General features: G+C 41.9%; 1 protein-coding gene across 1 annotated transcript in view; it reads right to left on the bottom strand.

The window, feature by feature from the left end:
- Positions 1-25,496, bottom strand: part of plppr4b (phospholipid phosphatase related 4b) — a 54,686-nt gene that overhangs the window by 17,074 nt on the left and 12,116 nt on the right. The window contains exons 2-3 of the mRNA XM_026179590.1: positions 8,650-8,835; positions 1,248-1,377 (exon numbers count right to left, since the gene is read on the bottom strand). Coding sequence (XP_026035375.1) covers positions 1,248-1,377; positions 8,650-8,835 — 316 coding nt within the window. The remainder of the gene's footprint in view (positions 1-1,247; positions 1,378-8,649; positions 8,836-25,496) is intronic.

The raw sequence follows: 25,496 nt of genomic DNA, 5'->3' as shown, positions 1-25,496 counted from the left end.
GCAGGCACGAGGAGGACCCAAAATGCAAAACTCACAGACACGGGGATGAACTCAAAAATTACAGCTTTAATGCTGGAGAGGCAGAACGTAGGAAATACAAAACTAAACTGGGAAAACTAAATACAAAGCTCGCCAAGAAACACAGGGAAGAACACACACAACATGAGGGAAAACGCGACACAGAACTGAGGGAGACGCAGACATAAATACACAGAGGGTTAACGAGGGAAGTGGGAGCACACGGGGAACACAGGTGACACTGATAATAATCACGGGACATGGCAGGAGTGAACACAACACTGACGGTAGAGGTGAAACAGGAAGTACAGAGGTTCAGACAGGAGGAGAGAGAGCACGGGGAGAACACCAACATAACGGGCAGGGGAGACACGGAATAAACACGAAAGGGGACGAGGGCTCATGAATACACAGAGGGGCACACAGGGGGTGAGAGTCACAAAGGGAAAGCACTCAGGGAACAACACAACAGGGCAACTCAGGAAACAGAACCTAAACAGGGAACAAAATACAAACATACAAGAAAACTAAGAACACTGGGCCAACATGGCCCAGGACCATGACAGGCCGGATTTATTAAGTGAAGCAAATAGTGTGACACTGCAATGTGGATGATGTGCTAATTTATAAAGTGGATGCATTTGGATGATTTACCATTTGGATGATTTACCATGTAGTAATGACCAAACCAAAAATGGTTTAAAAACAAAGTTTGTGTTTGTTACTTTTGGGTAATGCTGGAATTATATGATTTTGGTTTAGCACTGTGGATGAATGCATCGTCTTTAGAGACTGAATCAGTTTTAATATCCAATGCTAATAAAGCAAAACCAAAACGAAAAGCATGAATCCATTGAGATAATAGTAATTTTACTGTTAGCAGATAAAATGCACACATAGAGGTGGCTGTGGCTCAGAGAGGGTAGAGCAGGTCTGCTAATCAGAGGTTTGATGGTTTGATTCCTTGCTGCTCCACTCGGAATGCCCAAGTACCCTTGGGCACCTCCCAATGTATCGAGAGTGTGCGTAAAATAATTATAAAGCACTTGATGGCATAGAATAAAAAAACGGCATGTATATGAATAAATTGGGGAGTCTTGTAAAATTCCCATTTTGAGCTCCCATAAGGAAAAAAGTGTCACCACAAAGGTACTAGAATTCTTAACTGGCTACCATGGACTGCCTTTATGTGACATGAGTAAGTGTGCAGTTTAAAAAAATCAACCTACCAACAAATCGGACGGCTCTGCGTATGAAGGAATTGAAGTTGCAGCCAGCTGCGTTGATGTTAGCCTCACCGCCACCGCCGAGCTTTCTCCGAGACAGACAGCAAAACAGGATGGCCTCTCCAATCATTATCTGTCAACACAACAACTCACCTGTTACGTCTGCTCACAGAGGAGGAGACACTCAGAAAATTCAGACTATAAATCTCTGCCAAAGTGGTTCTGACATAATCAGCCAGTTTGAGAACATGAACAGGAACTGGCTGCTTTATGTGAGCAATGTGCCACAGCTTGTTCTTTGGATTCCACTCAAAGCTCTCGGATAAACCCAGCCACGTAGCTAACACACAAATGCACTCTGCATGGGATTACACATCTTTGCAGAACCAGAAGGATGGAAAAAATAAATATTTAGAGATTATTTAGCATTGGACAGGTGCAAAAGGGAGAGGGAGAGGGGGGCTCCAGTGATGTGCATATTATCAAAACTGACCCTGGACACATGACCCACTCTAAACCAGAGAGAAATGTACACCACATTTTTCTCTTGCAAATTTTTCATACGGGAATTTATGTTTGCAAAGTTTAATTACTTTCCAAGGTGTTTTAAGTTTTATGCTTTTTACAGTGATGATATCTAAAAGTCTATAAAACTTACTGTGAAAGTAACCAACACGTCCAAAGACTCAGAGATGCATAGAAGTAAATTATCCAAATAGGGCTGGGCAAAATGATTATTTTCCTAATCGATGAATCTAGCGATTAATTTTTCGATGCATCGATTAATCTAACGATTCATTTTTCAATCCGATTCGATTTCGATTCGATTAACGATTTTTTCCCCCATTATTTGACTTGTATAGCAATTTCACATTTACTAATTTATGTATATAAATGAAAAACACAAATTTATTCATTTGAAGACCTTTTAATAAAAAAAAATTCAAAATAAAGTTGTAGAGGTCGTACAATCAATACAATAGAGATAGCATTTAACAAGAAATGAAATGTGCAAACATATATAAAATTAAGGAAAAGTTAACAAAACATTTCAAATAAATAGCAACAATGGTGTCTTTAAACAAACAAAATGTAACATTCACTTTGCTTTCTGCCAAAAAGTGCTCTTCATTCACAAAACAAAATCCACAATAACATTGTACTACAATCTTCTGTTTTAAACAAAAAATTAAATGTTTTGCAAAACAAATATAACAAAGGAAATCATAGCAAAAAATTAATAATATACAAACAGCAGAAATGGCGTCTTTGAACAAATAATGAAATTACCCCTAAGTAGGACTCTGTGACCAGACTTGTCCAAGCATCAGTGGTAAGGGAGATTTTGGATGTTTTGGAGGCTTTTTTTTTTAGTTCATTCCTTAGTTTCTCCACTGAAGTTTCATACTTTCTCTCCATCATGCTTGTAAAATGACGCTTAGACGGCAGAGTGTAACCTGGCTGGAAAGTGGTCAGCATTTCTTTCAATCCCTCACCCACAGCAAGTGGTCTCTTGTCTTTTAAAATCATAGCTAAGACGCTCTCAGTAAGTACAGCCACCCCCTGGGGGGTGCATGGTATACTTCTTCTCTGACAGTAGTCCTCCAGACTTTTCTGTTTATTCCTGAAATCATAAATCACACACAGCACACAGATGAATTCGAATAATTACAAAATAATCATATGGAAAGCATAATATCAAAATAATTTGATAAGGATCTGGTTGAGATAGATATATACACACATACTGTTATGCCATGTGCTTTCATAGCATAACAGTAAGAGGTTAATGATAATCCCCAATGTTGAACATATGATATGCAGTAATCATGATGGCTGGAAAAGATAACGTTTAAACACCCAGGGCTGATGGCACCTTTACTGGTGCACTGCTTTCTAGTCATTAGATGGCATAACTTTGACCTATAAGATCAAGCTGGAGAAGCATTATGTATAAAAACAGCGTTCAAATAGGATGAAACACATTAAATTTGACAAATCAAGAGTTCATTGTCATTTTGCTTTTGCAAGCACTTTAACAATGTTGTAACAGTGTCCACGACGGCTACGTTTAGCAGGTGGTGCATTATCCTTGTTAACATTTCTCCTGCAGCCAATTCGCTGTCTCACATTTTTGTCTTTCGCCGATTCTGATAATCAGCCTGCGTGCATTCAGACTCATTTCGCCAGCATGGGCCACAAACCAAAAAAACAATAACAACAGCAACTGCTATATGTTACTGCTCAGCAGCTTAAATGAGTTTTGCATTTACGGAGGTTGGGTGTTTATCTCTGTGTCTATGAGTGAGTGTACGTCTACGTGGGGGGGTCTGGATGAATTAACGGGTAAAAACTAGCGTTAGTAAAAAAGTTGAAAACTTACGGTGGTTTGTCCTTTGCAGAAGCTGCTCCTGGATGCAGTCGTTTGAGGTGCTGGTGCATAGCCGTCGTGCTTTTATGATAGGCTATTTCCACCTTACAAAGTCGGCAAATGACTGAATCACTTCCTTTTCTGTTAAAATATCCCCATACTGTAGAACTGCGTGTTCGGGTGGAGTGATTTAAGTTGACTGCAACTGCCTCACTCATGATTCCGCTACTCGCTGCCGCCATGTCTTTTTTTGAAAGTGACGACGCATCGACGCAGATTTTTTTACGTCGACGTATTTTTTGCGTCGACGTAATTGATTACGTCGACGCGTTGTCCCAGCCCTATATCCAAACCAGGTTTCTACATCAGATTTACACGACTGTGTCTAAATATTATGGCACTGATATTTATATACGGAACTTTTCTACACTTACTGGCAATTCAGTCATTTTACACTATAAGCTGCACTCACCCATTCAAACACATTCATTCAATACTTTATATTACACACTTTACACCACTTATTGTACCAATATTTATGTAAAAAAAGCATGTTGTATTTTTTTCACTCGATATGACAGCAGTTATTAGTGTCGAGTGTGAAGCAGCGGGAATGAGTATCAGCACCTCCAAATCTGAGGCCATGGTTCTCAGCCGGAAAAAGGTGGAGTGCCCACTCCGGGTTGGGGATGAGTTCCTGCCCCAAGTGGAGGAGTTCAAGTATCTTGGGGTCTTGTTCGCGAGTGATAGGAGAAGTGAGCTGGAGATCGACAGACGAACTGGTGCTGCGGCTGCAGTGATGTGGACGCTGCACCGGTCTGTCATGGTGAAGAAAGAGCTGAGTGTAAAAGCGAAGCTCTCAATTTACCGGTCGATCTACGTCCCTACCCTCACCTATGGCCACGAGCTGTGGGTAATGACGAGAACGAGATCGCGGAAACAAGCGGTGTAAATGAGCTTTCTTCGAAGGGTGGCTGGCCTCTCCCTTAGAGATAGGGTGAGAAGTTCAGCCATCCGGGAGGGGCTCAGAGTAGAGCCGCTGCTCCTCTACATCGAAAGGAGCCAGCTGAGGTGGTTCAGGCATCTGACAAGGATGCCTCCTGGGCGCCTCCTGGGTGAGGTGTTCCGGGCATGTCCCACTGGGAGGAGGCCCCAGGGCAGACCCAGGACACGCTGGAAAGCTTATATCTCTTGGCTGGCCTGGGAACGCCTTGGTGTTCCCCCGGATAAGCTGGAGGAGGTGGCTGGGAAGAGGGAAGTCTGGGCTTCCCTGCTAGGCTGCTGCCCCCGTGACCCGGCCCCGGATAAAGCGGAAGAAGATGGATGGATAGATGGATGGATGGATGGAGAAACTTTGAAGCCACTTTGAAGCCAAGGATTTTCTGGTAGTGGACAGAATTCAGAACAATGCTGACTCTGCATTCACTAATGCTATCTACCGCCTGACTACCGAGGACAGTGACGTCATCAGCGAGAGACCGGTGACCAGCATCGCGGAGCATGACGTCCGAGCGGCATTGAGGAGAGTGAACACAAGGAAAGCGGCGGGGCCAGACGGCATCACCGGCCGTCTGCTGCGCTGCTGTGCTGACCAGCTAGCAGGTGTGTTCACTTACATCTTCAACGAGTCCCTGGCGAAGTCTGTGGTCCCCACATGCTTCAAAAGATCCACCATCATCCCTGTGCCCAAGAACAGCAAACCCTCATCCCTGAACGATTACCGGCCAGTTGCACTGACCTCGGTAGTAATGAAGGTGTTTGAGAGGCTGCTGAAGAACATCATCTCCTCCTCCATCCCAGACACCACAGATCCGCTGCAGTTCGCCTACAGATCCAACAGATCCACAGAGGATGCCATCGCCCACGTCCTACACACCACTCTCAGCCACGTGGACAAGAAACAGGGTAACTATGTGAGAATGCTATTTGTTGATTACAGTTCAGCGTTTAACACAATAGTGCTCTGCAGACTGTTCACAAAGCTGAGGGATCTGGGACTTAACAGCCGTCTGTGTGCATGGGTGTTGGACTTCCTCACTGGCAGAACTCAGGTGGTGAGGGTGGATAGATGCGTCTCTAACAGCATCACCATCAACACAGGAGCACCTCAGGGATGTGTCCTCTCGCCACTGCTCTACTCCCTCTACACTTCAGACTGTGTGGCCACCCACGGCTCCAACACCCTTGTGAAGTTTGCTGACGACACAGTGGTGTTGGGTGCCATCTCCAACAACGATGAGGCGGCCTACATGGATGAAGTGAAGAATCTGGCATCATGGTGCCAGGACAACCACCTCCAGCTGAACGTCAGCAAGACCAAGGAGCTGGTGGTGGACTTCAGAAGGAGTCAGCACAGAGACTACAAGCCCATTATCATCAATGGAGCTCCAGTGGAGAGGGTGCAGTCCTTCAAGTATCTTGGTGTCCACATCTCCTCAGACCTGACATGGGCTGCCCACATTCAGGTCCAGACCAAAAAGGCTAGGCAGCGCCTGTATCACCTACGACAACTGAGGAAGTTCAGGGTCTCTCCAAAGATCCTCAGGATTTTCTATACAGGCGCTGTGGAGAGCATCCTCACACAGAACATGACATCGTGGTTTGGGAACAGCTGTGTGAAGGACCAAAAAGCTCTCCAGAGAGTGATCCGTACAGCAGAACGCTGCTGCAGGATTGCCCCCCGCTTCAGGACACCTACACCAGGAGATGCCGGACTAGAGCAGCGCAGATACTGAAGGACCCGTCCCATCCAGGCAACAAACTGTTCCAACTTCTGCAATCTGGTAGAAGGTTCAGCATCATCCGGGTAAGGACAGAGAGACTCAAGAGGAGCTTCTATCCCCAAGCCATCCGTGCCCTAAACACACACACCCGCCCTCTCACATCATCTATAATTGACTGAGACAGGACTCTTCCAGACACTAAACCAAGGAACAATGTACATTTCAAATTCCTTTAATTTTAAATATGTTTATATTGTCTATCCTGTAAAATAGTCAGATTGTCTATTCTTATTTAATTCACTTAATGCACAGAATTCACCTGCTTGCTGCTACTACTGCACATTCACCTAATGTATATACTATATATATAATGTTCTTCCTCTACCCCCCCCCCCCCCCTTTTTGCAAATGCCGAGGAGCGTGTCAGGCTACATTTCACTGTGTGTTATACTTGTTTAACTATGCATGTGACAAATAAAGAACCTTGAGCCTTGAACCTTGAACTCCAATGAACTCAGTGAAGATCTAAGAAGAAAACTTGTAGAATCAAAGTTGGTAAGGTTTCCTGGACCATTTCCAAATAATGTAATTTCAGCTGTTCACAGGCACCCACTAGAGTACGCTGGGCCCTCAGGCCCCCCTCATGAAGTCAGTTTCTGATTCCTTGATCAGAGACAATTTAACATTGTCCTGGGGGTTGTCTCATTGTTGCCACTCTAGCACACATGTTAATTCATGCCTGTTAATTTCATCAACACTTCTGCTACTTAACTGAGGTTTAACTGACATGATCCTTCCTTAAATCTGTTTGAGCATTTTATTATTAGCAGCTTTTACAGCTCTTTATTGATATATTATGTGTTCGAGTTCTGTATTATTTTTTTTTCTGTTAATAATTTTATTCTGCATTTCCCTGAACTTCTTGTTGTCTTAAGATGATTTTTTATTGTATTGTTATTTGTGACTTTAGTTCTTAGTTTTCTGTGACTTCAGCTTTGTTAGATGTCCTCACCCTGTTTTTGGTCATGGTCCCTCATGACATTCTCTTTTTCCTTGTGTCCTTGTTCTTGTTTGTATGTGTTTGTGGGCGGGACTCATCACAGGTTCCCGTCTGTGGCCGAACACACCTGCTCCAATCACCCACCTAATGATCTAATTAAGAAGCCACTACTTAAAGTAGCTGCTGAGACTTTGTATTCACTGGATCATCGAGCTAATCGGTTAGTTAAAACCGTGCTCCTGCTACTCCAGAGCCTCCGGGCTAGAACCAGCAGACTGAGAGACAGCTTCGTCCATCAGGCTGTCAGGAAGCTGAAGTCTCGCCCTGCTCCGTCCCTCTCGACTCTCACACACATGAACTCCAGACCTGTATCCAGCTCCTCCCTCCGAATCCAACACCGCCCTTTCACTGACTGCCCCACCCCCACTTCCACATGAACTCTGACACTAGTTGGTGTTTTTATCAGGTAGTATTCATTGCATTTTCCAATCGCACCTGTATGCAATCTTAACTTATATTATTGCATTACTGGAATAATCTTCCAGTTGATATTCCCGTGTCTGAATTCATTCAATCTTTTAAATTACGATCAATAACTTATTTATTTAACTTAGCACTGCCGAGTAATTAGCGCTCTGTTTCATCTGGTAGTGTATTTTGCACTTCCTTAAGTGATTTCAATTTTATGTAATTTTAATTTAGTTTCCTACTATTGTATTATTGAGAAGCACTTTGATGTACCTCTGGTCTTTGTGCTACATAAATAAAGTTGTATTGTATTGTAACTGTCGTACATACAGTGGCTTGCAAAAGTATTTCGCCCCCTTGAACTTTCCCACATTTTGTCACATTACAGCCACAAACATGAATCAATTTTATTGGAATTCCACGTGAAAGACCAACACAAAGTGGTGCACACGTGAGAAGTGGAACGAAAATCATACGATTCCAAGCATGTTTTACAAATAAATAACTGCAAAGGTAACTGTAAATAACTTCACTGTAAATAAATGCACTGAGCTGTAATCTCCCGAGTCCTGCACTTGAGTTGTCCAGGTCTGGAGTCTCACTGCCTGTTAGCTTTGACAGTTTTCTCAGAGCTTTTCTGGTAATTTGATTTGTGATAAAGATGACGGACACCCAGAGGAAAAAATGCAGATCTCTTCCCCTTCTTTCTAATTTACATTTTACAATGGTTGTGTGTTTATACTATAAAATCTAAGACTAGAGCACCTCCATAATGACTGCTAAAGGCTATTTTGCACTGTTTCAAGACTTAAAATAAGGCTGTTGTCAAGTGTGAAGCCTTACTGTGATGGCAGGTCCAGCAAAGGCCAGGCTGAGCAACATCAGGAAGGGGATGACCTCGTGGTTAGGGTCAATGTAGGGCAGGCTTAGGCTGCGGTCATGACAGTTGAAGCCAGACTTCACTGGCTTGAACACATCCGTCCACTCCAGGAAGTACAGACTCACCACAGATGAGACCAGGATGGGCAGCTACACACAGACACAACATCAGCAGACAGAGAAAATGAGGCGTTAGTTCAAAGTCATAAACAGCAAGAGCTTCAGCAGATTGCCACTGAATAGCTAAACAGCCAGTCAAAGCTGCAAATGCCCATATGAACCCGTGGGTCAATGAGCACATTAACATTTCATTTCATAATAAGAACAACAACATAGAAAGGTCAGGATGGATGGACGGTTATGCAAGATGGCACGTGGACTTAATTCCTCTTATTAATTACATCCCAACAAACAAAATGACAACCAGGTCTTAAGACAACATTAATTATAACATGTTCAGTTCAATCCCAACTATAAAATAAGGTCAGAGTTATAAATGTGGTATTTACTTTTTCAATTCAGCAAATGGAAGTACTCGCTGTACTGATGTGTAAGCAAAATACTCAACTAGTTACATAAATATCTGCTTTATACAGTGAGCTAGGGACATTGTTTTTAGCAGAACTGTGAAGCTGAGAGGAGGTTTATGTGTGCAAACGGGAGCATACTCGGTTTTCCTTTTGACATTCTTCACCAGAGTTCAACTGCCAGTGCCCAGTACCATAACATCTCCTAGGTGCCCAGCATGGCCCATCTAACCACACTCTGCTTGCCAGATGAGCAGTGGGTTTTACCAAGAAGAAAAACTATAATATGGGAAAAATATGAAGTACCATATTTGATATTGCTTTAGTGTTTTTTGTTTTCTTTCAGTGCATCTGTTTTATGAAACGCCACCGAGTCAGTCTGAGTGCATTTAGCTGGATTTGAGCAAATAGTGTGAATCAATCTGTGGTGGGGCGTGGTCTGCGTGGTCTTTTAGTGCCCCTCCCGAAAATCTCCCGGAGCCACCATTCTCCCGAATTTCTCCCAAATTTCCACCCAGACAACAAAATTCAAAAAACCATATCGCAGAATTCATAGCGCGGCCCAGCCAATTCCAGTCTCTAACAATGGCAGCAGCAACTTAGTTTTAATATTACTCTTATTTCTCTTTCTGGGTCGCAAAAAAACTTTTAACATATTTTCAGGAGTGAATGTAGCTGTGTAAACTTCAAATATCTGAGCCGACTGACACATCGTCTTCAAACCCTGCGGTCTTTCGCTACTCGGGTTAAGCATGATATATAAGTCACTTTGATAACTTAAAAATGTTATTGTTTGACTTTTTCAGTGTTTTATTTGTTCGTGAGTAAATCGGTTTGGCTGAGATTAAAGTTATTAGATTAGATTAAATTAAATTTAACTTTATTATTCCCTCGGGAGTAGGGATGGGTATCGTTTAGGTTTTATCCGATACCGGTGCCAAACCGGTACTTTTGAAACGGTGCCGGTGCTTAAAGAATGGAGAACACCAACTTTGTCCAAAAACCTCTCATGTTCAGCTGTTTTTTTGTAAAAAGATAACAATGTTAGCCTTTTCTGCAGCTATGGGGCATATATGGTATCACTCTTGGCTGGAAGCAGTGCTTAAACAATGGAAAAAACACAAACTTTGTCCAAAAACCTCTCATGTTTAACTGTTTTCCACTTTTTCTTTGGTCATTTTAGCCTTTTTGGCCAGGGTGAAGGGAGTATCTGCCATCAAACAAGAAGACAGCTGCATGTAGCTATGATGATGTTTGCTAGTTCACCTTACATGCATTAATGTAATAACGTGGTTAGCCTACTCAACGTGAATTACACATGAACAACATTAAGCTACTCACGCAGAGAAGAACGGCTGCTGCTGCATCATCATCCTCATCATTTCTGCTACACTGGCAGGGCTAGGGGCCAGGACTCTGCTCTTCATCAAAGGAGCTTGCAAAGAAAAGCGTCTGGACTTCGTTAAGTTACTTGAAGACGTTTCACCTCTCATCCACGGGACCCACACCCAGTTTCACACCTTGGCTCAGGCAATTAGAGGATCATCAGGGGGTCCTTTTGTCCCTCTGTGGGGGGAAACTCCCACTAGGTTTATATCTGGGACTCTCCACCATTTGACCTTAGAACTGAAGAAGCTTCTCGGATGAGAGGTGAAACGTCTTCAAGTAACTTAAAGAAGTCCAGACGCTTTTCTTTGCAAGCTCCTTTGACTACGATGACCTGGATGACTGAGAACCTTCACAGACGACTCTCCTCTTCGTGTTTTTGGGGGATGTTGCTAACTCCGGGTCCGATAACAGGCACCACACCCGCAGTAGATGTGCACGGTGTGAGGTCTCGCAGCAAGCTATCAAATACGGCGCATTTCTCGGCTCTTAAAAAAATGCTATGCGTCGCCAGGTGTTTCATCAGATTCGAGGTGTTACCTCCTTTGACAGTATCACAGTATCAGCTTAAAGCACTTGTTGCTGCTGAGTTTGCATATTTTGCTGTGAAGTACAGCCAGACTTTTGACCGCTTCGCCTTGGGCATTTTTAATCTGTAGCTCTGCTCTAAAAGAACGTACGTACCTGGGCCCGCCTACTATCCTTGGAAAGGTAAAATGATTGGCTAGAATCTAAAGTGTATGACATCTCAGGAAAAAAAGCACCGAAATAAAGCACCGAAATGTGCGCTGCTTTTCGGTCTGGTTACTACCGTTTATGTCAGAACCGGTACCCATCCCTACTTGGGAGGGTTCCTCTGGGGTTTTCACACAGCTGAATAAACGTCAAACAGAAAATAATTAAACAGAAGAGTTTACGTCAGCGCCCGGTTATATTTTAGATAGCAAGGAGCAGACGGCAGTTTTACTCCACCGAGGGAGCTCGTGACGTACTACCCGGCTTTCTTTAGACCGTGAAGGCCGGGTCCTCAGGTGGAAGCATCCTCTGAATTTGGACAGTTTCTGGGCCGGCCAATAATAACGGTGACATTTAACGTAGTTTATCCGATAAATAAACTCTGTAAAATGTTTTTACCCCCCCATCCCCCCCAACAGCCCTTATGAATGTCTCCCTAGTATGGCCACAACACCTCACTCTTGGAGCACTTTTTTGCCACATGTATCGCAAACCACGTCTCAGCTGTTTGTGGAGGTAAAATAAGTCCGCACGTGACTACGATTACGCTCAGCCATTGTTGTGAGTGCGCACGCCAAGGGGCTGCGAGGCATTTATACAGCCCTATTTTGCACATGACTGTGAAAGGCGGAAGAGGAAGTAGTTCCTTTGAATGTAGACAATCCGAATGTTATAGTTTCTTTTCCACTGTGTTCCTGTTAATGATAAACTACAAATTTACTCTAAATTACTAAAATATCGATATTTTATGATGAATGAGCCATTACAAGTCATTAAATTGCTTGTCTTATTACTTGGCCCGGAAATTTGAGCATCTAATGTTGCTCTGCTGAGATTTTTGTAATCAAGACATAATAAGAAAGAAATGAAAATCCCAACATTAAACACACAAACTCACAAACAACACTCTGAAGGTATGCTGTGTTAGCAAAACTGAACACACTAACACTAGAACAGGAAGTAAATACAATAGGAAACAAGAGATAAAAAGAGAGACGCAGAGCTGACGCTGGAACGAGGATGTAACTCGATGAGACGTGACACATGAAACGCAGAAGAAATCACAAAATACAAAAGAACTGCAAGAGACTAAACCATGGAAACATTCATCAAAGAATATTAATCATCAAAAACATAAACACTGGGTCGACAGAGCAGGACCAGGACAACCCTTACATGCTCTTTACATGCCTTTCCAGCATTTTTGGTTCAATTTTGACCAAGTACTTACGTGCCTACACACTTCTATTGAGAATGTATAAATGGATGATTAATACCTAATTAATGTTTCAGAGACCTGGAAGAATGTATTGTTTAGCTTTAACAACACTGATTTTTGGATACAAACATCTATTATCAGACAATATTATGTTCTCAATTTATATTGTTTTCAAAGGGTAAGTTGCATAAACATTCTAGAACCATGTATAGCAGCTACAATCATTAAACACTGTCCTCTCTTATGTCCAGAGGCTCAGAGACACGGTGACCAACTGGCTGCAGCCGGAGAGAGAAATGTGACTGTGAGTGTGTGAGAGCAGTTTGTGGACGGGCTGCCTGTGAAGAAGCAGGATTCATTGCTTCTCCTGGACCATCATCATTATCATGGGCCACCACAACCTAGCACATGCAGTAACACCTTCGTGTCTGCTCTCTCTCTTCAGGTCCCAGAGCAGCTATGGACACTGGTTTCCACTCATAGGCAGGAGTGCTGGAAGTGCTGGAACCTCCTAAAAAATGGAAGGACGAAGAATCCACAGTTTGGTGGACAGAAATGAGCCGGGGCCTGAGGCACCAAACTCATCATTCCTGCCTCACCCTGTTGTGAAAAACCTTCCCACACCAGCCTCGACAGTAGATTTTTCAACAGATGACCCCCTGCCCAGCCCTACAGATTACCTGGACATGAAAGATAAATACTTCAGAAGGACTTAGCTGCCATGCTGGAGATGAGAATGATGGAAGAGTCACACAGTGCATAGTGAAGATGGGTCTATATGCTTCTTTAGAAGAAGAAGGTGTACTTTATTGGTCCCCGTGGGGAAAATCCCTCTCTGCATTTAACCCATTCACTCAGTGAAGCAGTGGGCAGCCACTGGGCGCCCGGGGAGCAGTGTGTGGGGACGGTACCTTGCTCAGGGGTACCTCAGGGTAGCTGTTCAGGGGAATCGAACCCCCGACCTTCCGATCATGGGGCCACCACTCTACCTACTGAGCTATCCCTGCCCCCGTGTGCACTACTGCGAGGTGAATGAGGTTGTTGAGCCCTGCTAGTTTTACACCGGTCTGCACAGAGTGCATTCAAACAAGCTGTGATTAGTGTTTGCTGATAAAAAATAAAAAGACTAATCAGAGCTGTGAAAGCGTCCATCTTCCTTTGATGATGCCTATTAAATATAACATGCTGGGTGAATGAATAAAGGAAGCACGATGGATGCAGGAGTCATCCATGTTTGACAGTGAACCACCTCCACACACTGAGCTCATCCCTACGTTCCTCCCGACTCCCATTTTCTCGTCTGTTTTTTCCCGGCCGCTGCCAGCTTCCCTCAGCTTGTGAATATGACAAATATAGGTCAGTGACTCACGTTGCTAACACTGCAGACGAAGCTGCTCCAGGAGAAATACTGTACCCTTCATTCTTCAAAGCCGATTTTAGCGGAATAATTTATGTCACATGGTCTCATTTTGAGAGTGCAGTATGATTTGCACAGGTCAATAGCAGCTAACTGCATTTGAAACATTTCATAGTGTCATGATTCCTTTCAGCTGTGAGGTAACACACATCAATGCTTTTTTTTTGGCTCACCTCCATTATTTAAAAGTCTCACAAAGGCGGAATGAATCGTAGAGTTTATTGTAACCAACCCCTGAAATAAGTAAAGTTCACTGTCCTCTATGTAATTAACAAACATTTAATTGAATTTCTCTGTTAATTGCCTAACAAAGTAATTACATGTTTTTCAGATGCTGTGAAACATCGTGAGTTAGATGTATGCCACAAAGGAGGTTAGAAGGGATGGTGCTGTTGTTCTGGGTTCTTGCTAAAGCCACGTTGAATTTATTTCATTGTACAGAAATGATCCTCAGTGAATATCAGTAAATGAAGCTGAAAAGGTAAACCAATAGATCACTGAAGAGATTTTCAAACTGAGATAAAAACACTTGGATTAACTGAAGGCTTTTCATGGAGTTTTTAGGACATCCTGATAATAATGAATTACAGTCGTCCAGCCCGGAAGTAATGAGTGCATGTTTTTCCAACATCACTCTGAGACAGGATGTTTCTTATTTTAGAAATATTTCACAAATGGAAGAAAGCAGTACTATGTAGTAAGTAAGTAAGTAAAGTTTATTTATTAAGCGCTTTTCATAGACAGGCCGTCACAGGGCTGTACACAAAGATGAAAACAAACAGAAAGTTAAGTAACAAATTAGACAATATACACAATAAAAAATGTTAAATGTAAATGAAAAATTTAAAATTTAAAAAGCGTTGATCAACAAAAGGCTGATTTAAACAGAAAAGTTTTTAACTGCTTTTTAAAGGATTCCACAGAGTCAACCAAACGTAGTTGTTGACTGTTGACTGGTTGACTGTTCCACGGCCTTGGTGCCACAGACTGAAAGACTGAAGGCTATATGTGTTTAATATGTGCGTTGAAGGACATGTCCTGGTAAAAAATGACTCCAAGGTTCCTCACAGTGTTACTGGAGGCCGAGGTAATGCCATCCAGAGTAAGAATCTGCTTAGATACCATATTTCTAAGATTTTCAGGGCCGAGTACAATAACCTCAGTTTTATTTGAATTAAGAAGCAGAAAGTTAGCAGCCATCCAGGTCTTTATGTCTTTAAGACATTCCTGCAGTTTAACTCATTGGTGTGTGTTATCTGGCTTCATGGACAGATAGAGCTGGGTGTCATCTGCATAGCAGTGTAAATGTATGCTATGTCTTCTGATGCATGAGACGGCTGTCAAATTCATTTTACACTGTGGGCCACATACAGTCCACTCTGACCTTAAGTGGGCTGCACCAGTGACATTCTCCTTTCTGTCAGAGGAAAGAACTTACATATTGTTTTTCTACATGATTACAAAAAAGATGCTGTGACAGAGAGAGAAATTTGTCAGTGCGACTCTTTGGAGTTAGATTGGAAGAAATGTGTAAACAGTTCATTGTCCAGTTTTGTTTTGTTTTTTAACTGTAGCTATAAAGAAACTGAAATTTCTATAGTAGAGAACCTCTGGTACCGAGGGCATTGGAGTTAAACAGGTTAATTTGTAATTGCTTAATTGCTTTGTGTAGTATGAGTGGCCATAAGGGAAGTTTTTATCTGTAGGAAAAGCAGTAAAACTGAAGAAAATACAGTTAAAAGTCCAAAATTTCAGCTTCTGTTTGTGTTTGGTGAGCAGTTAATAATTAAAAATGGCTTCAAGCGCACATTCAGGCCTGTGAGACTCAATTAGATAGACACTGAGCCATGGCTCTGTGGTACATGCAGACATCTCTGCATCTCTGCTAATCAAAGACACCTTGTATCTACTTTATTTTATGTAACACTCAATACTGAACTGTAGATTTTAGACTTTTTCAAGGAAATTTTTTGTTCAGTGTTTTCATAAAAACCTTGTTTCTATGCATTTACGAGGGTAAACAAACATGAAGTTTAAGGCCTGGACAGGTTTGGAATTTTCTGTCTTCCACAATGGAAAATGGGTAAAAATAAAAATGGGTGTCAGCTCCTAATTTTATAAATTCTGCCCTCAGCTTTGCCGTCTCCAATATCATTGAAATGCACCCAGATGCTGCTCACTTTATGCTTTCCCTTATTTCTTCACTTTTCCCCAGCATGCTTGCACTTAAATCCGGCTCCTCCATCTCTCAGTATACCTGGAACGTACCACTACACTTGCTGTCTTCGGGATGGGAATTGACAAGAATTTAGCTATTCCGATTCCATTATTGTTATTACTTATTGATTCTCATTGGGTTCTCACTAGCTCCACTTTAAGAGTCAACACCATTAGTAAGCAGCATATCAAAGACATTACATTTGTGGAAATTAATTGCATGTTGTGTGGTCAAATGTTTGTCACTTGGGGTCCTTGGCTAGTTTAGCGTTAGCATGCTATCTGTGCAGATGCTTGCAAAGAGCGAGAGTGTTAGAAGCAGTATGCAGATGTTCCTGTCCTGCATGCAGTTTGCACTTTACTTTTATTTTTATTGCACTAAAGGACAAATGCAAGAACCTATGAGCAGAATCAATAGGCAAGCAGACTAATGATTCCAAGGACTCTCCATGGATTTTCAGCAGGGATTCAGCTCCCACATACAAACATACCATATCCCGGATATAGTTGTGTCATGGGCCACATGTATGTTTGACACCCCTGGCCTAAGGGAAACCTATATAATGTAATGTAACCGTCTCTAAAGCTGTTCAAATAAACCATTCCTCAGATGATCAGTTAGCTGTTTGACAACTACTGTAGGAAGGTTAATGGAGATTGGCCTATAATTAGCTAAGACTGCTGGGTCTAGAGATGCTTTTTGAGTAAAGGTTTAACTACAGCCAGCTTGAAGGCCTGTGGTACATAGCTGATCATTAGAGATAGGTTGATCATATTTAAGATTGAAGAATTAATTAATGGCAGGACTTCTTTGAGCAGTTTTGTAGGAATGGGGTCTAAAAGACAAGTTGATGGTTTGGAGGAAGTAATTATTGAAGTTAACTCAGAAAGATCAATTGGAGAAAAAGAGTCTAACTTAACATCAATGGTACTAAGAGTAGCTGTAGATAATATTACATCTGTGGGATGTTTATGAATAATTTTTTCTCCAATGGTTAAAGTTTTTCTTTAATGCCTCGGCACCCATATCAGTGAGAATCTCACCTGGACCCATAACACATGGCAGATCATCATGAAGGCTCAACAATAAAATTGTGAATTAACCTCCAAACTTCTCAGCAACTTCTACAGATGCACAGTGGAGCATATCCTGACAAACTCCATCACAGTGTGGTAAATGGCCTGCATTTGTATAGCGCTTTTCTAGTTCATAGGACCCCAAAGCGCTTTGCACTACATTCAGTCATTCACCCATTCACACACACATTCACACACAGGCGATAGCAAGCCACCAGGCCCTCTGACCACCACCAGTAGGCAAACATGGGGTTAGTATCTTGCCCAAGGATATTTGGCATGCAGCCAGGATGCAGCCTGGGATCGAACCACCAACCTTCTGATTAGTGGCTGACCTGCTCTGCCATCTGAGCTACAGCCACCCCAGGGAACAGCACCACTCAGGACATTTACAGTACTCGGGTCAGGAAAAGGGCACACAATATCATCAAGGACCGCACCCACCCACAGCACACACTGTTCACACTCCTGCCGGAGTGTAAAAGCAGGGACAGGCATTGGCATGAACACACAGTACTTACAGAGTTTGAACAGTAATTTACTCACATTTGAAAATAAATATTATAATCATTTAAGGTACAGGATTCCATGAGCTGTAACCCATAATGATCAGAATTTTGGACTTGAAGCATATAAAATCCCTTAAAGTTCTTCTGACACAATCCTTCTACTGGCTCGTATGTGTTCCTGGCAGCTCCTTAGTGATTACAGAGATGAGAGCACAGCGTAGAGACAGTGCATTTTGAATAATAGATGTGTAAAAATGGAAAGCAGGCTCCAGTGGGCTTTTCCTGGCAGTTATTTTTGGTGGGTCCTGGGCCAATGGCACCAACAGTCATAGAGCTTTTTGAGTGACTCACTGGTAGTAATTCCAGTATATCAGCAGAAAGTTAAAAATGTCATAAAGTGAATTCTGTCACACAAAAGTAGAATGGACACAAAGCCCTTTGGAACCAGCCTCCAGGTTAGAGGGTTAGTGCTGCAGCTGTGATTACATCCTGCTGGGGGCAGATACCCTCTGTAGCACCACCGTCCACATGTGTCAGTGTAGTTACATAAAGGAGGAGGCACTGATTTAGCCTGAAGCTGCTGAGTGATGCATTTACAGTTTGAAGGAATACCAAACTCGCTATAAGAGGATTCAGCATCAAATGTATAACCAAGCTACAGCGCTATGACAAAGTCTTTACCTCCTTCCTGATTTCTCAGCTTTTTGTCAAACTTAAATGTTTAAGAATGTTTAAAGAAAGGTTGAGCCATTTCTTTCCAAGCGTGACTTGGAAAGTGTTATTCACGCCTTTATTACTTCACGTTTGGATTATCGGAATTCTGTTAATAGGGGTTGGGCAGGGCACTTTGTCACGCTTGCAACTAGTGCAAAATGCTGCGGTACGATCTTTAACTGGCAAAAGGAAATTCGTCTGATTTGTTGAAGCCCCACGTCCCCATTCTTTCACTTCGGTCAGCTGAGCAGCTGTTGCTTTCGGTCCCAAAGTCACGGCTAAAACTTAGAGGAGACCGAGCATTTCCTGTTGCAGCGCCAATGCTTTGGAATAGCCTTCCTCTCCATATTAGACAGACTACATCAGTGCCAGTTGTAAAGTTCAGATTAAAAACCTATTTTTATTCCCTGGCTTTTAACTCTGTGGGTAACTGACACTTTTATTAATTTTATTGCTATGTCTGCTTTTTGCTATTTTATTACTATATTTATATTTGTATTGTACAGCACTTTGGTCTCCCAGGTGTGTTTTTACAGTGCTATATAAATAAACGCTGATGATGAGGATGACGATGATGTTTCAGATCATCAAACTAATTTTAATGTTAGACAAAGATAATTCCATAATTGCTCCTGAATTCCTCCTACATGACCGGTTTAATCTAGATGAAACTTCCTAGAGAACCAAAATTCATAACATCTATAAGGTGACTGATTCAAAATTAAAATGTTTACTATAAAATTTTCTTTTTCCATGTATTGGTATATAAAAACTATACTCTCTTGTTAGGCTGTGGCCTATCGATCCTGCCAGGGAAGTCAAACGTACATGTGACCCATGATACAATTATATCCGGCCCGCAGGATAATTTCATATCTCAGTGATTAATGGCCTGCTGGCATGTGAGAGCTGAATCTTCAACCCTGCTGAGAATCTGGACCTGATTTGGGAACAGCACCAAGCAGGACAGACGAGATCTGCAAAGAGTGGTGCGCTCAGCCGAACGCATCATTCAATCAGAGCTCCCTGACCTGCTGTCCATCTACACCAAGCGGTGCAAGTCCAAAGCTAGGAAGATTATGATGGATCTCTCCCATCCCAACAATGGACTCTTCTCACTGTTGAGGTCTGGGAAGCGCTTCCGCTCCCTTAAGGCCAAAACAGAGAGAATGAGGAGGAGCTTCTTCCCCCAGGCTATTCGGGGCCTGAACCAGGTGTAGGACTGGACTCTCCCAAACATGTCACTATAAGACTGGACTCTCACACACGTCACCACACGCACCACCACACATTTCCTATAATCCTATAATTCCTATAATTTATAATCCTTATCTTTATAATCTCTTCTGCTATTTGCACATTCTTTACTGTAAATTCCTAAGTTAATTTGTAAATTTTTGTAGTAAACTGTAAATTGTAAATATTGTAAAACTTTTCTTCTGTCATTTAATGGTCGGGCATTGTACAGCTACAAGCATTTCACCCCCATCTCATACTGTGTATGGTTGTGTGTGTGTGACAAATAAAATTTGAATTTGAATTTGAATTTGAATCCAGGGAGAATCTTTGGAATAGTTGGGCACTTATAGGGCGGATTTGGACATTACTTGTATTTTTAAGGACGAGAGCTAATGGTAAAGTGCAAACTGCATCCAGGACAGAAACAACTGTATTATGCTGCTAACACAACTTAGGCTCTTTGCAAGCACCTGCACAGACAGCATGCTAACGCTAAGCTAGCTAAAAACCAAGAGTTACGCTATGAGCAATATAATGAATTATTGTCTCCTTGGAGTGATTAACTAACGTACTTTGAATAAAAGCATTCTGTGTGATGTGTGTAATACATTTCTTTTTTGAGTAACAACCCAACACTGATAACAACAAAGAGGGGAAATACATCCAACATGCACAAACATTTGACAATACAACATGCAGATATTTGCAGAAATGTCTTTGAGAGTTACCACCATCACTAAGCGGCACTAGTGAGAACCCAGTGACAATCGATAAGTAATATCGATAATGAATCAGACTCACCAAATTCTTATCAATTCCCATCCCTAGTCAATACATCCTTCAGACGAGGAAGAAACCTGTGTGTTCCTTCCCCAGACTTGTACTTATCTTCATTCTCTGGTGTAAAAGTAAACTCTGTAAATCTTAGTCTTTGTCGCTCTGCTTTTGGGTGCATTTTTCCATAATGGCCTCACCACCCTGACAGAAACTACGTGATCAAGACGAATTCAATTCAATTCAATTTTATTTATATAGCGCCAAATCACAACAAAAGTTGCCTCAAGGCGCTTCATAGATACAGAGAAAAACCCAACAATCAGCATGTACATGAGTACATGCTGATTTTATTCACATAAATTGAATATCACATTTTTATGTTGATATGCACGTTCCACGTATATTTTAACCCATCATTACAGGGTCTAAGTTTTAAGAATTGGCAATGTTTAATTTCCTATAATTCTACACCATTGAAAGACGCCACAACAGATGGCAGAGACAGGGGAGTAATCTTTCTGTAAGTTTGCTTATTATATCCCCTATGAGCAACTGCTTTGGCAACAGTGGGAAGCAAAAACTGCCTTTGAACAGGAAGATACCTCCGGCAGAACCAGGCTCAGGGGCGGCCATCTGCCGTAACTGGGTGGGGTGAGGGGAGGAAGACGAGACGAAGACACGCTGTGGAAGAGAGCCAGAGATTAATAATAACTAATGATCACATGCAGAGTTGTATATAAACACATAGTGACTAAAAAAGAAACACTTCAGGCGGACTTCCGGTGATGCCGGTGAAGCAGCAAAACAACAAAGCGCCGCCACACAACACACGAAATAAGGGATGACTGAAGTCAACAGGCTGTTAAACAGCCAGGTGAACAGAAAACCTATATGAAATGACTATGAACAAAAAACAAAGCCGGATCTAATGCTACTAGAAGAACTGAAAAAGCTACGTAAAGAGAATCAAGAGGGACACAATCACACAAAGGTGACGCTCGAAAGACTGGAACAAGAGGTCACAGATATTAGAGACCAACTCGAAGAGCGAATTGGACCAATAGATGAAAGAACTAGCAGAAGACACAGTTATGCGACACCAGACGGCGCTGTGATTCCTGCTACAAAACAGACTGACACGCAACAACGTGGATTTTTCAGATTCCAGAGGGAAGTGAAGGAAATGATATGATCAAAATTAACCGGAAGCTGGATCACTGAAACTCCCAATGGAGATGGGTATCATCATTGAGAGGGTGCATCCTTCATGTGGTCCTCGACCTAAAGACCCCACGACGCCTCCTAGATCTATCATAGTGAGATGACCATACAGACAGCATGGAGCCAGAGACAAGTCTTTTTCAAAGATACACAAATCTTTTGTGACCACGACTACTCGTCCGACCTACAGAAGAAGAGAACCAGAACATATGAGGTTATCAAGCAACAAGGTGCAGGCGAAATGTCTATACCCAGCAAACCTGAGAATAAAACTGGATGCAGGAGAGAAGACCGCAGCTGAAAGAGCTCAGAGTCAGAACATGGTGCGACATCGAAGACGAGCGGAAGGAAGGTTGGACATGCAACAGGAAGACCCAAAGAGACACAGCGTTGTCAACATCAGACCTAAGAGCCCTCATGCAGGAAGAACTTTAAATGAGTTAAATGCTAGAGTGACTTAAAGGTACGCTGATTGACATGTAGAAAAGGAAAAAAGAAAGAAGACAGAGTATATCTGGATATTTGTTCCTGCCAAAATATAAATGGTAAATGGCCTGTATTTATAATACTAGTCTTTACTTTACTAGTCCCTAAGGACCCCAAAGCGCTTTATATATCCAGTCATCCACCCATTCACACACACATTGGTGATGGCAGCTACATTGTAGCCACAGTCACCCTGGGGCGCACTGACAGACGCGAGGCTGTCGGACACTGGCGCCACCGGGCCCTCTGACCACCACCAGTAGGCAACGGGTGAAGTGTCTCGCCCAAGGACACAACGACCGAGACTGTCCAAGCCGGGGCTTGAACTGGCAACCTTCCAATTCCAAGGCGAACTCCCAACTCTTGAGCCACAATCGCCCCAAAATATAGATGTAAACTGTCACATATTTACAAACATTATGCTTCATAAAGTCCAGGCGGTGGATGTGTAGGATTAATATGAGTGGACCACACTCATTTTTACACAACAGTGGGATATTGGTTATTTGTGCATTAAGCATTTTTTCCCACAGAGAAGGAGGGTCACACTTCTCTGCCCCAGTATAAATGGGGTTGTCCACAATGTGGACGACTGGAAGCGTGGAAGCCCTGTTCTTTTTCCTTCTCTCTGACATGTTACAGACATAGTTTACATTTTCACTTACAGACTAAGCATGTATACATTATACACATGTTAGAACACAAAGGGGAATATGCCATCATGTGGCGAATATGACAGATATGAACTTCGTTAGTTATAACGTAAAAAGAATTAATAACCTAATTAAGGGAAAAAAATCCTCGGACAATTAAAGAGACTGAGGTGCTCTGTAGCTCTCATTCAATAAACTCGCGCATCTGAGACAGAACATCAACCAAGAATATGATGCATCCTGCAGGAGCAGGACGAACAGAGGGGTTGCTGTCCTGTTTAACAAATGTGCTTATTACAGTAATGGAAAGGTTTTTCAGGATGATGAAGGCCGTTATATGATGGTAACTGGAACAACTGGAGGCTTATATGCTCCAAATGAAGATGAAAAAGGTGAAGGACTCTTACTTATGGCGGGGACTCCAACACTTTACCTTTCATTAATGCAAAATCTGACAAAAACCTAAAAATAGAAAAGGATTGGACAAAACATACTCTGGAGGTGTGGACAACAATAAGTAAAAAATTGGGGGGCTCTTTATCTGTCTCAAGTGCCATGCCAGTGAGAGGCAATGTAGAACTGTCCCTGTGTGGACAGTGGATTTAGTAGGTAGCCAATGCAGGCCTTAATACAATAAATCAACTCATTAATGGAACAAGTCATTTAACCAGCTTCAGGAACAATTCCAACTCCCCTCTAAACACGCATATAGATATCTTCAAATAAGACACTACATCCTGAACCACAAAGAAAGAGCTTTGATTGATCCTAACAGCATAGAAGAAAAACATCTCCCAACTAAGGAACATGTTTCTCATAAATACAAAAGCCTTATATGAGTCCTGCCAAAATACAGGACATATTTAGGAGAAATGGGAACTATTGAGTGTTATTATCACTGATAATGTATCAGAAGATCATTATCTGTGCGACTGTTCCTCTGCGTTTAAAACACATCGTAAAGGTTTCCCTCTTTGCTTTCCTCATATTTAACGTCACATCAGCAGCAACATCAGAGGCAACTTTATGTATCTGAAAGCTGTTCCTAAATAGTGCCAAAACTGGCATTTCCAACGTACGTCCCCCAAAATCAAATTAAGCCCGATATCGGCTACGGATGTTAAATTCACGTTATATTTTGGTACCATTGACGGATATTTTCCGTTTATGTTAACATTTAGAGGGACTTCTTTTTACTGTAACTCATTAAATGTACGTCTTTATATCCTTAAACACATATTTCCACACAATTACAACCTAATGCACCATTTGCTCACAAATTCTTAAATGTAAACTTCTTAAAATAATCTGTGCTTTGTAAACAGCAACATTTGTACAATTAATGTTAAATATCCTTATATAGTTCTTGTGCAACCCCTGTCACAAGGGAATAAATGGTAAATGGCCTGTATTTGTATAGCGCTTTACTAGTCCCTAAGGACCCCAAAGCGCGTTACACAACCAGTCATCCACACACACATTCACACACTGGTGATGGCAGCTACATTGTAGCCACAGCCACCCTGGGGCGCACTGACAGAGGCGAATAAGCAGTCAACTAGTCAACTGTGGAGAGAATCTGATTGGAAATTTAAAATCTGATTTTTAATACACCTCTTGTTATCTCCCCATGTTATAAAAAAACCTAAAATATAGAAATATGTCCGAATCCAAGGATTCTGGATAAGAATCAAAGAAGAAACAGAGAAAATCCTTCTAGTTAATTCTCCACTAAATGAGCTATACCTCGAGAGACATACAGTCCAGTCAAAAACTGTATTCTACAGATACTAATGGAAAGAAACAAGCCCACCGTCCATAACAATGGAAACATACTGAAAAGAGTTCACACAAAGGAGTGAATGACAACTGAAAATGACCAGATACCTGGGTGAATGAACAAGAATCCTGGAATGCTGTATTATAAGGTTGTAAATTCCCTTTATGATATCTTATTTTATTGATCTTGGTCTGGGATATGTTTGTTTTTTATGCTCCTTTGTCAGAGAATGTTAACGTTGTGTTTCTGTTGGATTATCACAAAAATGAATGAATAAAAACAAAACAAAGTAACACTTCCAGTGACATCACAGAAGCTAATTTAGCAAAACAGTGGTGCTCCACCAAACAGTGAGAAAAATAAGTGACATTATACATAATAGCAGCAAAAAATAAATACACTCCTACAAAATGACTACAACCATGAGACAATAACTCTGTGTACAGATACTTGGAAAGAAAAGGAAGATAAACAGAGAGCACCAAGCCAGCCTGACCTAATGCTACTCAAAGAGTTGAAAACGCTGCATAAAGTATATCAAGATGGGCATAATTACACAAAAATGTCTTGAGCGGATACAGATATTAAAGACCAAATTGCTAAACACAAAGGAAGAACTGGACAAATAGAGGAAAGAGCTTGCACAGTCAAAGACAGCGATTTTGCACCATACCAGATTCACCATGATATGGACCTCTCCACAAGCTGCAAGGATCTCCAAATCAGACTGAGATGCAACAACATTAGCATCTTTCAGAGTGAAGATCCTAATGTTTGATGTGAAGACTTTTCCAAGCTCCTTATTCCAGAGTGAAGATATGATCGGATTTGTGAAGCTGCTTCGGTAGAAAGTG

Source organism: Astatotilapia calliptera, chromosome 9 (assembly GCF_900246225.1).
Source record: "Astatotilapia calliptera chromosome 9, fAstCal1.2, whole genome shotgun sequence".
Classification (NCBI taxonomy): domain Eukaryota; kingdom Metazoa; phylum Chordata; class Actinopteri; order Cichliformes; family Cichlidae; genus Astatotilapia; species Astatotilapia calliptera.
This window is presented reverse-complemented; position numbering and strand designations above follow the sequence as displayed.